The following is a 14,163-nucleotide window of genomic DNA, read 5'->3' as shown; positions in this document are numbered from 1 at the left end:
TTAGACCTAAGAAATGATTGAAAGTTACATAGAGATTGATTTCAACTCAATATAATAAAGGGTTTTTTTTTTTTAAAGTATTGGTACTTGCCAACAATGGAATGAGCTGTGTTGCAGAAGAATGATCTCAGAGCACCGGAAGTATCCAGACAAAAGGAAATGACCACCCAACGGTGATGGTCAAAAGGGGACTCCTGTCTGGATGGAAATTCAGAGTAGATAGCCAATGGGACCCTTTCCATTTTAGGTCCTGGTCGAAGGTGGTGTCTGCTTGAAGGTGCTGTCTGCTCGTGTCAAAGTGGAAAGAACTAGATGCTGATTTGTGAGAACTGATGGCAGCCCCCGGGTTGTTTCCAGGAGAATCTAGTTGGCCTTTACCTCTGAATTTCTTAGACTAGTGTGGCATCTTTTCTTCCCAAGACATTGGCTCTTCCATCCTAGCTCAAAACAAACAGGGGCCCCATCATGCTCACTCAGTAAAATTATTTAAAAAATTGAAAAGCCATTTCCTCTCCCACCACCCTGCCTGTTATGGCTACCCTGAAAATGCTTTCAAGAACCCATGAACTGGTGGATGAGAAGATAAGGGTGCAGTGGGACCTGGCAGGAAGACTTACATGTTGTGTAGCCCTGAAGAATAGTAGGACAAGGTGGGGCTGGGAGAGCGAGTCTGTTGCCGCGCTGGCTTGACTGTGCGAGGAGGGATGGAGGGACTGGTGGACAAAGGCTTTGCGCTTCGGGGTGGAACAGGTGGGGCGTTCAGGAGCCGGCATTCTTCTCTGACCTGGCGCAGAAAAGAACACTCCAGGTTAGCAACAGACTGACAATGCCACCGGGGGCCAGCTCAATCCTGCAGACTTGCTCAAGTCGCACTCTTTAACCGTAACAGCAGGGTGTAAGCATGGCAGAGAGAAGATTGAAGTAAACAAGAATGATGGGAAGCACAGAGGCTGCCAGAGAGCAAATCAGATGCCTGTCACACACTTGCTGGGACAGAATGATTTTTGAAAGAAACTGCTTGGCAAATGCTGGCTGCTGCTGAAATATAGAAAGTAACATGAAATACGGCAAGTTAAAGTGCCTATGGTTAAAGAGCTAGTGACATGTGAGGATGGATAAAAAGGAAGTATTAAGAAAATAAGAACATAAGGCTTTCGCAAATTTAACTTGAGGATTCATCTCTTCTATTAGGTTGTGTTTTTTTCACTGTTCAAGCTGAATTCAATTTGATCCAAACCTTAAGAGAACCTGGACCTGGTCCAGGGCTAAAGCTCCTTCTGAAGTCATGTTCAGGGATGTTTTATTTTTATTTTTTGAGATGGGTCGCCCAGGTTGGAATGCAGTGGCACAATCTCGGCTCAGCTCACTGCAACCTCTGCTTCCTGGGCTCAGGAGATCCTCCCACCTCAGCTTCCCGAGAGCTGGGACCACAGGTGTGTGCCAGTACACCTGACTAATTGTTTGTATTTTTAGTAGAGATGAAGTTTCACCATGTTGCTCCGGCTGCCTCCCAAAGCGTTGGGATTATAGGCATGAGCCACCGCGCCTGGCCAGGGCTACTTTTAATTTTTTAAATTTTTTTTTGTATTTTTCAAGACTGAGTCTTGCTCTGTTGCTCACGCTGGAGTGCAGTGGCACCATCTTGGCTCACTGCAACCTCCGCTTCCCAAGTTCAAGCAATTCTCCTGCCTCAGCCTCCCGAGTAGCTGGGATTACAGGCGCCTGCCACCATGCCTGGCTAATTTTTGTATTTTTAGTAGAGTCGGGGTTTGACCACGTTGGCCAGGCTGGTCTTGAACTCCTGATCTCAAGTCATCCACTTGCCTGGGCCTCCCAAAGTGCTGGGATTACAGGTATGAGACATTGAGCCAGGCAAGGGCTTCTCAAATGTAAATATGAGTGTGTATCACCTAGGGATCTTGTTTAAAATGCAGATTTTGATTCTGTTGACCCAGGGTGGGGCCTGGGAATCTGCATTTCTAAAAGTTCCCAGGTGAAACTGATGCTACTGGACCATGGTCCACACACTGACAAGGTTGCAGAAGGAGTAATGAAGCGGCTCTCTACATCCGAAAAGTACTTTTTATAAGAGCTGCTTCCAGCTCTCTCACATTTCCTTCGTCTTCACACTGGAGAGGATCTAGCTGATCTGTGCCGTCCACGGCTTCTCTGAGACTGCCTGCCATTCCCCTAATTTGCTTTCCATTCCTTGCAGGCATTTCAGAATATAATTACTAATGAAGTGACATTTTTCATGTACTTCTATGTGTCAGGCAGCAGGGGGCAGTTTATACCTGGCTCTGCTAGTCTACCCTAAGCTATAGAGGTAAAAATATTAACAGAGCCAATTCTGACTCTGTCAAAAATGCTATGCTTTGAAATGCACACCTTGTCTACTTTTAGGCTATGTTCCCACCAAGTTTTTCACCTTTACTTTCAATTCCTTTCTGGCCAAGCAGCTCTGGGATAAGACAATGAAACAGCAAGCTCCTATTAGCTTTGGTACTGAGTTTGCTTAAGCTGAAATGAAATGGGTTCATGTTATCATACTGCATCTCCTACTATCTACACCGCACCTGGGACCTCCACCTCACATCCCAGGCCTGATTCACTTGCCAGAGAAAACCAGCCATTAAGAAGACTCATGGCTATGGGTAGGCCAGTAACCCAACTCTGAATGAAATGGAAGCAATTTAAAAAGTCTCATCAGCTGCATTTCTTCCCAGGGCTGGGGATCACTGCTCCTACCTGCAGGACCCACAGCCCTGGTTACTGGGGCCCAGTGGGTTGGTGAAAGGGAACGGTTTCATCTGGACAAACTCTTTAGACTAAAAGAAAATATTTGGAGCAGCAGATTTCTTCCAAAATAGACGCAGGCTTTCCCCTTGTGAGCTTTTAAAAAGGTGGTGGATGACTGCAGAAAGGATGTCCGGGAGGAAATGAGGTTTGGATAATGACATGAGAGGAATGCTCAGCTGGGCTGGCCCAGGAAAGATCCTTGCACCATTCTGGGGTCTTCCTTTTTTTTTTTTTTTTTTGGAGACGGAGTTTCATTCTTGTTGCCCAGGCTGGCGTGCAATGGCATGATCTTGGCTCACTGCAACCTCCGCCTCCCAGGTTCAAGCGATTCTGCTGCCTCAGCCTCCTGAGTAGCTGGGATCACAGGCATGTGCCACCACACCTAGCTAATTTTGTATTTTTAGTAGAGAAGGGGTTTCGCCATGCTGGCCAGGCTGGTCTCGAACTGCTGACCTCAGGTTATCCACCCTCCTCGGCCGGCCAGGTCTTCTTAAGAGGCTAAGAACCAACCAGGATGCCGGAGCTCAGGCTGGGCCACCCCGCTTCCTGGCTTTGGTTCATCTTCCTTCTGTCTTGTTAGTGAGCTGCACGGTAGCCAGATGTGTTTCTTTCTTAGGGAATATCTATAGAATTTAGGGTGGATGGGTGTCACTTTATTACAGATGTGCTTGGTTCTATTTATGTTTACAGAAATAGGGCGCATGGAAAATGTGAGACGATAAGGACTCTGTCAGTTAACTTTTTAATTTTAAAATAAATATTTAGTTATTTCCCAATATTGGATTAGAGTGGAACACGAGGAAAACATGGTTAATGCTGGATTCAATTTAGCACTTTCAAAATTTTAGAATTAGCCACTAAATATGACGTTTCATTAGGAAACACTTACCTGGGATGTCAATTATAATACACTCAGATGTCAATTACAATATGCATTTTAATTTACAATAGTCAGCTGACTTACGTTTATAAACTCAGAAAAGAAGCCACTTGCAGTTGAATTTGACCTAAAGGAACTCCCCTCTTCCTGTTCTTATAACCAACCCCAGGTACCCAAGGTCACTTAGAGCTGGTTCTGCCACCTTCATAACTAGGGACTCCTGAAGGGCTAACAGATTTCCCACAATGGTGAGGAGAGGGCGGTAGTGAAGAGAAGCATTTCTAAGCTAACGGGCCTGGTGAGGAGGTAGCCAGGGCCAACTGGGAGTGTTTATGGTTGATGCTCAAGACAGAATTTGAGACACATAGAGCTTTTGGGGTAGCCACATGACTCCTGAAGGGAGTTAAAGAACTAATGTGTGTGTGTGAGACAGAGAGAGAGAGAGAGAAACAAATTGATTCTTACTCTTAGGAGATGGGATGTTGTCAGTGATGAAACAAGAATATGAGGCCAGGGATTTTTTTCTGTTGTGATGGGAGGGCAGTCTGGGTGTTGTTATGTGAGGTCAAGGTAAAAGAATTAGGTTTACTTGAAACTCACTTTAGAGAAAGGTTTTTTTTGTTGTTGTTGTTGTTATTTTTTAAAGGATGACTTTAAAGGGACTCCATTCATGACAAGAATTTTGAGTGTCATTTTGTTGAGGCACAGAGTGAGCGGCTTGCGCTACGCCAGGCAGGTGAGGGGCAGCCCATGGCAGGTGGGCACAGCTGAGGACTCCACAGACACATCTCCAAGTGGCATTATTACTTTCAACTTGTTGCTGCATGGGTGGCCACTCTGATGATGGCCTATTTCTCCGCATCTTAAGGGAAGAATTACATGCTGTGGTGGGATGTATGCATTTTGGGATTGAGAAGTGACAGAGTGAGGGTTTATTGTACCATCTTAGTTCCTATCTCTTACTCTCAGAACAGTAACCGTTCTATTACTCTTTGCTTCTTGATTTGATTCATGCGGGATATTTATATCCAGGAGGAAGGTAGCTGTGCTTTAGATGAATTTTATCTGTCAATAAAAGGCAATTTACAAGACTAGACGGTCAATCACCCTATTTCCAGTTTTCCTTCATATTCAATTTAGCTTTTAAGTGTAACATTTTCAGCACATCCCTTCTGGAAGCCTCAGCATGTGGCTCTCATCATGTTACTGGCTGTCTCCGACGGCTCCCTCTGATTTTGGATAAAGGCCGGCCTCCCCTGCCTGCCACCCAAGGCTCTGTGCAGCCAGGCTCCCATGCATCTTTCCAGCAATCTCTCCCACTGCTCCTAGTCTATATGGGCACACAGGTCCATGCAAAGTGGTGGACTCAGTGTCCCCCCAGCACACCCTGTGCTTTCCTGCCCCTTTCTCTCGTTGTTTTTACTGCCCACCACACCTAAACACCAGTTCCTATAGGCCAGCCCCACACATGTGGGCCAGCACACACACTGTTTGCCACACACTGTTCATACTTACTTACCCTCCATCTATATTTAATGAGCCTGCGAGCTAAAATGTAAGGACTGCCATCCTTGTTATTACCATCCTGGGAATAGCAGAGTTTGGGAATTTGTCACTCCTGGCATGAACATGTCACACAGAATGCCTGGTAGATGTTAAGAAATGTCACAAAAAATACAAAAAAAAGGCACTTAAAAAAACCCATATACCACAGAATATCTTTTAAACGTTTATGTGGAAATTATTATTGACAAGTCATTTGGGCTGAATGTTACGTTTTTTTGGTGACCCTGAGTCAATCTAGGGAAAAAAAAGGCACCAGAAGACCTGGCACATATGACCACCACCAACTCTACCACCACCCTTTGACACAGTGTCACGGTGAAAATGACAGTGACAGTATTCCTGAACTAGGAAGCGCTGTGGCTTTAATCTAGCACACCCCAGAGTAATGACCATTCTAAAATGAAGATCTAAAGGACTATATTGTGCCTAATGGACTAAAGCCTTTCTATTTACTTCCAATGCAATGTTTACGACTGGACTTCCACTGGCAACACAAGGAGAGAGGGGCCCCTGTATTATCAGGAATGAACCTCCAACCCTCACGCTCAGTGAAGAGCTGGCATTCTGTTTTGAGATGGGTGTTACCGTCCATTGCAGATGACGGTGATCTCTGCCTATGTGTAGTTAACTTCGGGTTATGAGTACCTTGAGTATTCACAGAGAAGCTCCTGGAACCAAAGTCCTGTTGATGACAGGGTCAATGAGCACAGTGCGGACACATGGAGTACCCAAAGCCTGGCTTCCTGAGCAATTCCCTGGCCTAAGGCTTTTCTTCCCAGCTGCCCCACCGCTAGCATACTTCTCTCCTCTTGCTCCTTCAGAGTAAGTCTGTCTCTCTCTTTTTTTTTTTGAGACAGAGTTTTGCTCTTGTTGCCCAGGCTAGAGTACAATGGCGCGATCTCAGCTCACTGCAACCTCCACCTCCCAGGTTCAAGCAATTCTCCTGCCTCAGCCTCCCGAGTAGCTGGGATTACAGGCATGCCCCACCACGCCTGGCTAATTTTGTATTTTTAGTAGAGACCTCCATGTTGAGGCTGGTCTCAAACTCCTGACCTCAGGTGATTCACCCTCCTCGGCCTCCCAAAGTGCTGGGATTACAGGCGTGAGCCACCGTGCCTGGCCTAAGTCTGTCTCTTTTCTAAAATGTTCAGTGTTTCAATTATCATCAAACATGAGACACCACTACTCTGGTGTTGATACAAGTCTCCTTGGTATTCACATTGCAGATCATCAATGCAGAGCTAAACAAAAGCTCATTTATTAAAGAGGTAGAAACAGTGAGTTCTGTTCTTTCTCGAACTTCATCCTCTTTAGTCAATGAGGCATATTCCTAGAGAGGCATATTCAGGCAACTGAAATAATCTAATAGTGGGGGCTTAAAGCAAGCTGTAAAAGGTGTCTGTCCTGGGGGCTGATGGCCGGGATCACAAGCATCGACTTCCACCATCCCTGAAAGTCTGAAGAACATGGCTATCACTTCTCTTTTCCTACAGCCTCTATTAATTCCACTTTGCTATTTGTTCAAATATATTGAGTGCCTATCATGTGCTCATTGAGTTGGTGTTGAGTATACAACAGTGAGTAACTCATGGAATTACTTATGAGGGAGGGAAACAAACATAATTAAAATACAATCCGGTAAGTGTGATAATACAAGTATGTGCAAGGTTCATGGGAGCACCATAAATTTACTCAAGGCGGCAGGAGAAGAACAAATTCATAGGTAATTTTACTGAGAAAGTCTTAGGAGGGATTATGAGTGTACAAAAGGTAGAACATAAAAGAACATGGCATAAAAGAAGAACCAGAATGATGATCTGGTCTGTGGGCTTAGATGATGAAACAAAACACTGGTGCCATTCCTCAGATAGAAATTTAGAAGAACAGGGCTTGGGAGAAGCAGAGGAGGTCAGTTTTGAAAATACTAACTTTGAGCTCAGTGTCCTAATGATAGATAGAATCTGAAGGTATGGCGGCACTGAGATCCCAGATGAGAAGTGAAGAAGGCTGAACCCCCCAAGGGATGGACAGAAGAGAAGACAGGGGGGGAAAACCAGGTAACTACACTTTAGTACTCACAGAGCAGAATCATGCCTGAATGGCATCAAGGAAGCCAAGGGAGGGAGAGCTGCAGGGGAACAACAGTGCAAAGATGGAGAGATGTCAGGAAGTCAGGAAAGAGGCTGGAAGAAGTTCCCCTTATGTGACAGTTAGCAAGTCACTGGTGATCTTAGCAAATGAGGTGTGAGTCAAGTGAGGGGGCAGAGCCAGACTCCAGTGAGTCCAAGTTAGATAGGAGTAAGAGTGGTGTTGGTGAGGGCAGACCACTCTTCTCAGGAATTGTCTGGAAAGGAAGGAGTGAGGCAGTTGTTACAAAAGCATACTGGTTTGAAGGAGGCATGCCTTTTTAAAAAAAACTTCAAAGAAACTTCAAAAAATGTGCCTGGGTATGTATATGTATGCATGTAAGCTGGAGGTCAAGTGCACACTGATGCCTGGGACCCTGTGCTCACCTTTAATTTAAGAAGATAAAGGGGAGACCATTGCTCCCTGCCTCTGTCATGCCATCACTGGCCAAATAAAGCTAGAAAAATAAATTAATGGTAGCATATCATCTAACAGTGAAAGCAAAGATGAAACACACCTAATAGAACAAACGCTTTGGAAAGCTTCATGTTTCTAAGTGGAGGTGGTCAAGAAAGTCAAGCGCAACTCCCATCTATGGTCCAAATCAAACACATCATAAAATGGAACTATTTTCTTTACTTTCAGAATACTGCCCAGGGAGCTTAACATCATTTCCTGAGTCCTGGAATAGACATTTAACCTTCTTTTCCCTTCTCCCCTTCTTACAGTTCTAACTCTTGCTTAGTTGGGAGGGAATTGAGCACAGGTCAAGGATCAGTAATTTGTCTCCTCTAAATTGCCACATGTTGAAAATAATGCATGAGAATTTGTTAACAGTAGGAAGCTCATCATTGCATGAGTGGAAAGCAGAGTTACATGTAGATCTCTGGAGGACAAAAATTGAAACATACATACAATTGGAGTGTTTTCTACATAGAATCTATGAAATAATTTCTTTCTCCTGTTACACCTCTTTCTCTGACACTTCCTAGGGGTTTATGAAACAGCATCGTCTAAGACTGGGGGCTTTTTGGTACAACAGCATTTCTTGGAAAGCCTTTGTTTTTCACAACTTGTGACTCCTCTGTTCTGTGGAGGAAACACAACTTTCACATGCGGTCACTAACAGGACCAAAGAGCTTAAGGAAGGTAAAAGGACAGTTAACTAAGGCATGGTCTTAGCAGTTTTCAGATAGCCTTTTGGGAAAAAAAAATCAATTTCAGAGCAGTGGTGGCTGCTCAACTCTTACATACAAGACAACGGATCTAGGGACATCTGCTGACGGGGCCATGTATTTCCTGAGTTAACCTTCTAGAATCAACTGTCACATGCCTGGCAGGGGTGTGGGGGAGGGAGTATACCTCCTGTCTCAAAGATCATATTGCTTGGAACTGTGGACAATCAATAAGGACATTTTGGCATACTTAGGTGGTGTAAGGATCGTTTTGTTTCCGTATTGACAATGATTAAGAAAATACATACACTGTAGGGGAGCTTGATTTAAAATGAGATTCACCTTTCTTCTGCATTTTCTTTCCTAAAAAGCCAAATGCAGGACAACGTCAGCAACCCAAAGAAAGGAGTTTTGTAACCATGCTTCCTTGAACTTTGTAACTTTGCCTTCACTGACTGCCCTCTGCCCTGTATTTTACATTTCTTCCCACACTCCCAGATAACAAAATCATTACAGCCGTAAGAAACCTTATTTATAAAGAGGCTTTTATACAAAGAGTTCATAACCCTGTCGCATAACCATCAGTGGATATTTTCAGCCAAACAGAAATTAAAGTTTTATAATGACAAAGTACAATAAATGAACCTCTATTTGATTAATTACACAAGGGCAAATGTGATTTACAGTCAAAATCCTGATTCTTAGATGCATGAGCTTCTTTTTTACATTTTTATACATTGATAAGGACCTAAGACAGACCTTTCTCAGAAATGGTCTCCAATATTCCAGCCTCAGGCAAGGGAGGCCCAGGGGAAGGAGCGGGCAGCCACTCACTCAGTGGCAGGAGGGGCAAGTGGTTCTGAAAAGATGTACTTGTTTAAAATTTGGGGTGCTTTCATGGACTCAGAAAGTATATGCCATTGAGGAGTAGAATAAAGATCTTTCCTGAGCAAGGAGTATATGTGATAAATATACTTAAGTAGTATATAACCTTCCTATTAATGTGATTTTATACAAATGGTACATACCTAATTGTATAAGTTTGGAACAAGACTTATCCAACAGAACAGGGGTCCCCAACCTTTGGGATATGGACTGGTACTGGTCTGTGGCCTGACAGGAACCAGGCTGCACAGCAGGAGGCAAGCAACTGGCAAGTGAGCCAGTGAAGCTTCATCTGTATTTACAGCTGCTCCCCATCCCTCAGATTACTGCCCGAGCTCCACCTCCTGTGAGATCAGTGGCGGCATTAGATTCTCATAGGAGCACGAACCCTACTGCGAACTGCACATGTGAGGGATCTTTGCATGTTACTTATGAGAATCTAGGTTGCATGTTCCTTATGAGAATCTAATGCCTGATGATCTGTCACTGTCTCCCATCACCCCCAGATGGGACCATCCAGTTGCAGGAAAACAAGCTTAGGACTCCCACTTATTCTACATTATGGTGAGTTGTATAATTATTTCATTATATATTACAATATAATAATAATAGAAATAAAGTGCACAATAAATGCAATACACTTGAGTCATCCCGAAACCACTCTCTCCCCCAATCCCCAGTCTGTGGAAAAATTGTCTTCCATGAAACTGGTCCCTGGTGCCAAAAAGAGGTTGGGGACTGTGGCAATAGAATATTATATCCTTATTATCATTTTCAATGGACACAGAAGAAGAAAAAAATAAATCTTGGCCTAGAAACTTTCATTTAAAAAGAACCTACATGAAACAGAAGGCAATTAGTTTCAAAGTTATCAAAACACAATAATAATTTAGTCCTTATTTCAATTAACAAATGGGAACTTAGGTATGGCTTGCTTACAAAGTACTCCTCAAAGCTTGTAATTAAAATTAATTAAATGTCAAATGCCCTAAGAAACCTCATTAACTAGTGGAATCCTGAGTATATCTTTTCGTAGAGCAGTTATTTTGAAAAGTAAATAATCACTAAGCTTAAATATTAATACATCAGATTTAAGAAAATCTGTCAATACCTTTTCTAATATTAATATTTTACAGAGAGAAAAAGCCCAAAGACAAAATAAAATAAAAATGCAGAGTAGAATCAATTCTTAGCTACTTCTCACAGCTTATTATCAACAAACATATTTTATGGCACTTTTTTAACTTGGGTAGTCATGTGAGGCCCCTAATTCTGTAGGCTGGCCATATCCAAAATAATGAGATCTGGCAGCACTAGGAGCTGACCTGGCCAAGCCCAAGGAAGGGAGTCAGTTATCCAAGGCCACTTCTCACCTTTGGTATTTCTGTGTAGGTTTGCCCGGGAATACCAGTTTCTTGACACTTGTTCACAGCCTTAGAGCCTCATGTGGCTTTTTCACAGGCACTCTAGTTCTTCAAAACCCCCGACTCTGCCACTAAAAGATTATGCTATTGGGATCCACAGGGTGCCAAGCATTTCTGGAGCTCTTTTTGGGGGCATATGATGATTACAAAGTTTGTGATGATTCCACTGTTAGGTAACTAAAACACAATACCTATCTCACCAAGTAGACGTTTTAAAAGTCAGATTAAAAGAATGTCTTGCTATTTTTAAAACCAATTATGTGTTTTTGTAATATCTCAGAAACCCAGCAGAATGAACTAGCACACCCACTTCTGGAATGGGAGGCTGACTGACCCCCGTGGTAGCTGGCTCTGCCCATCTGCTGTGGGGGTGGATATGTCTACTCCCACCCACCTTCTGACTCTTTGGAGGGGACTTATGTACCTGGAAAGTGTGACTTCTTCTCTCCATCCCTTAGTCAAGGAAAGACAGTGGGAAAAAACCTCTAAACAGTGACTGTCTACCTGACTCTAAACTGGAATCCATCCTATATTAAATTATTGCTACTTTTCAAATGTTTACCGAGTGCCAGGGAGAAGTGCCAAGTTCTTTGTACAGCACAAAAATGCAGTGAAGATGTTATTATCCCCACAGGAACTGACTCAGGGAGGTTAAATATTTTGTGCAAGGTATGAAGCTACAAAGTGGTAGCGTGAGGATTGAAATCGATGTGCAGCTCTCAGATGCAATGCTGCACGCCTCTAATTATCTATCACATAGTGAGTGTTCCGCCTGTCTGAGGCAGATTCAGATGACCCAAATGACTTCTCTATAGTTAAATCAGTGTTTTTCAAGCACCTACTAGGCTAGGCCCATCAATCTGGCATTAAATTTACTCTTTAAGTCCCATTTTTCTCAAACCCCAACAACACAGTGTGCTTCATTAAAGAAACTTTATGATGAACTTCTGGCCTTCTAACAATGAATGCATGCTACCAACCCATCTTAGTCCCTAAACTCTGTTTCTCATAAGCTGTGGGGCAACCCTGTCTATCACAAAGGTTCACAAATTCATCAACACTGCAGTAAAACTTTTTGAAACCAGTGGTTCACAAAAGAGCTCCTTTTATGATTCTCCTTTTACCAGGAATTGCTATAATATCAACCACTATCCAAGAGGGAATGTGTTTTTTTCTGTTCTTAAAGACAGATGGAGGCCGGGCACGGTGGCTCATGCCTGTAATCCCAGCACTTTGGGAGGCTGAGGCGGGTAGACCATGAGGTCAGGAGATCAAGACCATCCTGGCCAACATGGTGAAACCCCGTCTCTACTAAAATAAAAAAAAAAAAATTAGCCAGGCGTGGTGGCGTGAGCCTGTAGTCCCAGCTCATTGGGAGGCTGAGGCAGGGGAATCACTTGAACCCAGGAGGTGGAGGTTGCAGTGAGCTGAGATCGCACCACTGCACTCCGGCCTGGTGACAGAGTTAGACTCCGTTTGAAAAAAAAAAAGAAGACAGATGGAGAACACTGATCACTGGGTGCTGGGGTCCCCAGATAGGACACTGCCACACAAATGATTTTAGAAGAGCTGTGAACCTGCAGGGTTTTTGTTTGTTTTTCTGAGACTGACTCTTGCTCTGTCACCCAGGCGGGAGTGTAGTGGCACGATCTCAGCTCACTGTTGGCTAGGCTGGTCTTGAACCCCTGAGCTCAACTGATCTGCCCACCTCAGCTTCCCAAAGTGCTGGGATTACAGGTGTGAGCCACCGTGCCAGGCTGACCCTGCAGTTTTGATAACCATTTGTAACTCATTGCATAGACGAGAACAGACTGGAAGTCAAATGCTCTATTTATAGAATCTTGTGCAATATAAAGTCTTCCCAGCATTGCTCTCCAAAATGGCATTTTCTAAAGAGGGGGAAAAGAAGATTGCTCTTGAAGATTGCCTTTTGTAGAGTACATCTAGGTAAATATTTTACATATCAGCCAATAACCAGAAAATCTAACTGATGAATAGAGGCCTGCAATGTTATAAAATAGAGGATGTGTTTAGAATAAACATATGTCTCAATAAGGATAATCCACTTGAGGGACTGTCAGGTCACTCTGATCTGGGGGCAACTTGCAAAATTTTAAAAAGGGAAAATGCCAGACTGGGCATGCTCCCTCAGTTGGGCTCAGCTGCAACAGTTCTAGGGGTTGCGTCTTATCTATTCCTTGAACCAGGAACTGTTTACTTTTCCCTGGGACATCCCTGTTAGGAAGAGAACGGCCTCTCATATTCCAGAGAGGTTAGTGTCAGTGTTTTGTTTAAAAAATTATTAAGCATGGCTGGGTGCAGTGGCTCATTTCTGTAACTCCAGCACTTTGGGAGGCAGAGGTGGGTGGGTCACTCGAGGTCAGGAGCTCAAGACCAGCCTGGCCAACGTGGTGAAACCCCATCTCTACTAAAAATACAAAAAAATTAGCTAGGTGTGGTGGCGCATGCCTGTAATCCCAGCTTCTCAGGAGACTGAGGCACGAGAATCGCTTGAACCCGGGAGACGGAGGTTGCAGTGAGCCAAGATCGTGCATTGCACTCCTGCTTGGGCAACAGAGCAAGACTCTGTCTCAAAAAAAAAAAAAAAACAAAAACAAAAACAAAAAAAAGCATAAAAAATGATTAAACAATCTTTACAAAGATATAAGAGGACTAGAGCATACAATTCTAGAGCATCATATACAAAGATACAAGAGGACTAGAGCATCAAATACAAGTTAATATACAAGGTATACTAACAAAATATATGGACGAGATTAAACAGATGACTCTGCCCCCAAGGATTTTCTGTTTGGCTCACGATGTAGTTTCCCTGTTTAAGATACAAACAGAAAAGGGCTGACAAGCAGAGCCTGGAGGATGCCAGAGTTGCAGCACAACTCGGGAGGAAGATACCTTTCTTTGACTGCCCTGGCACCTTCTATTCCTAAGGACCTGGTGAGAGTTGTCACCTTCGCAGCTAATATCTAGCTAGTGAACTTTCAAGGGAAGCCAACATCTTTAATTACTGGGTAGGATAGTTGGCTGGACACATGGCACATCGCTCTCCCAAGACTCACTCCACCGGAACTATCCAAAGAACTTTTACTTAATTCTGTGGGAGCACTTAAATTTATGCCCCATTAAAGTTCCCTTTTGAAAATCACAAGCTGAAGCCACATCTAACAACTATGATGTTCTCTGGATCCCACGCACATCCTAAAAATGGAAAATTCGTTTCATGGTCACAGAACCAATAAAAAACATGACTTCATTTGAAATGCCTAAATTTTTTTAAAAACCCAAA

General features: G+C 43.5%; 1 protein-coding gene across 2 annotated transcripts in view; it reads right to left on the bottom strand.

Annotated features, from left to right (window-relative positions):
* GAREM1 (GRB2 associated regulator of MAPK1 subtype 1) overlaps positions 1 to 14,163 on the bottom strand; it is a 218,292-nt gene that overhangs the window by 6,093 nt on the left and 198,036 nt on the right. For both annotated transcript variants that reach the window (XM_030810607.1, XM_030810608.1), the window contains exon 5: positions 618 to 784. In XM_030810607.1, coding sequence (XP_030666467.1) covers positions 618 to 784 — 167 coding nt within the window. The remainder of the gene's footprint in view (positions 1 to 617; positions 785 to 14,163) is intronic.

This window comes from Nomascus leucogenys, chromosome 4 (genome assembly GCF_006542625.1).
Source record: "Nomascus leucogenys isolate Asia chromosome 4, Asia_NLE_v1, whole genome shotgun sequence".
NCBI classification, from domain to species: domain Eukaryota; kingdom Metazoa; phylum Chordata; class Mammalia; order Primates; family Hylobatidae; genus Nomascus; species Nomascus leucogenys.
The sequence above is the reverse complement of the archived record's forward strand: the minus strand, read 5'-3'. Positions and strand labels throughout refer to the sequence as shown.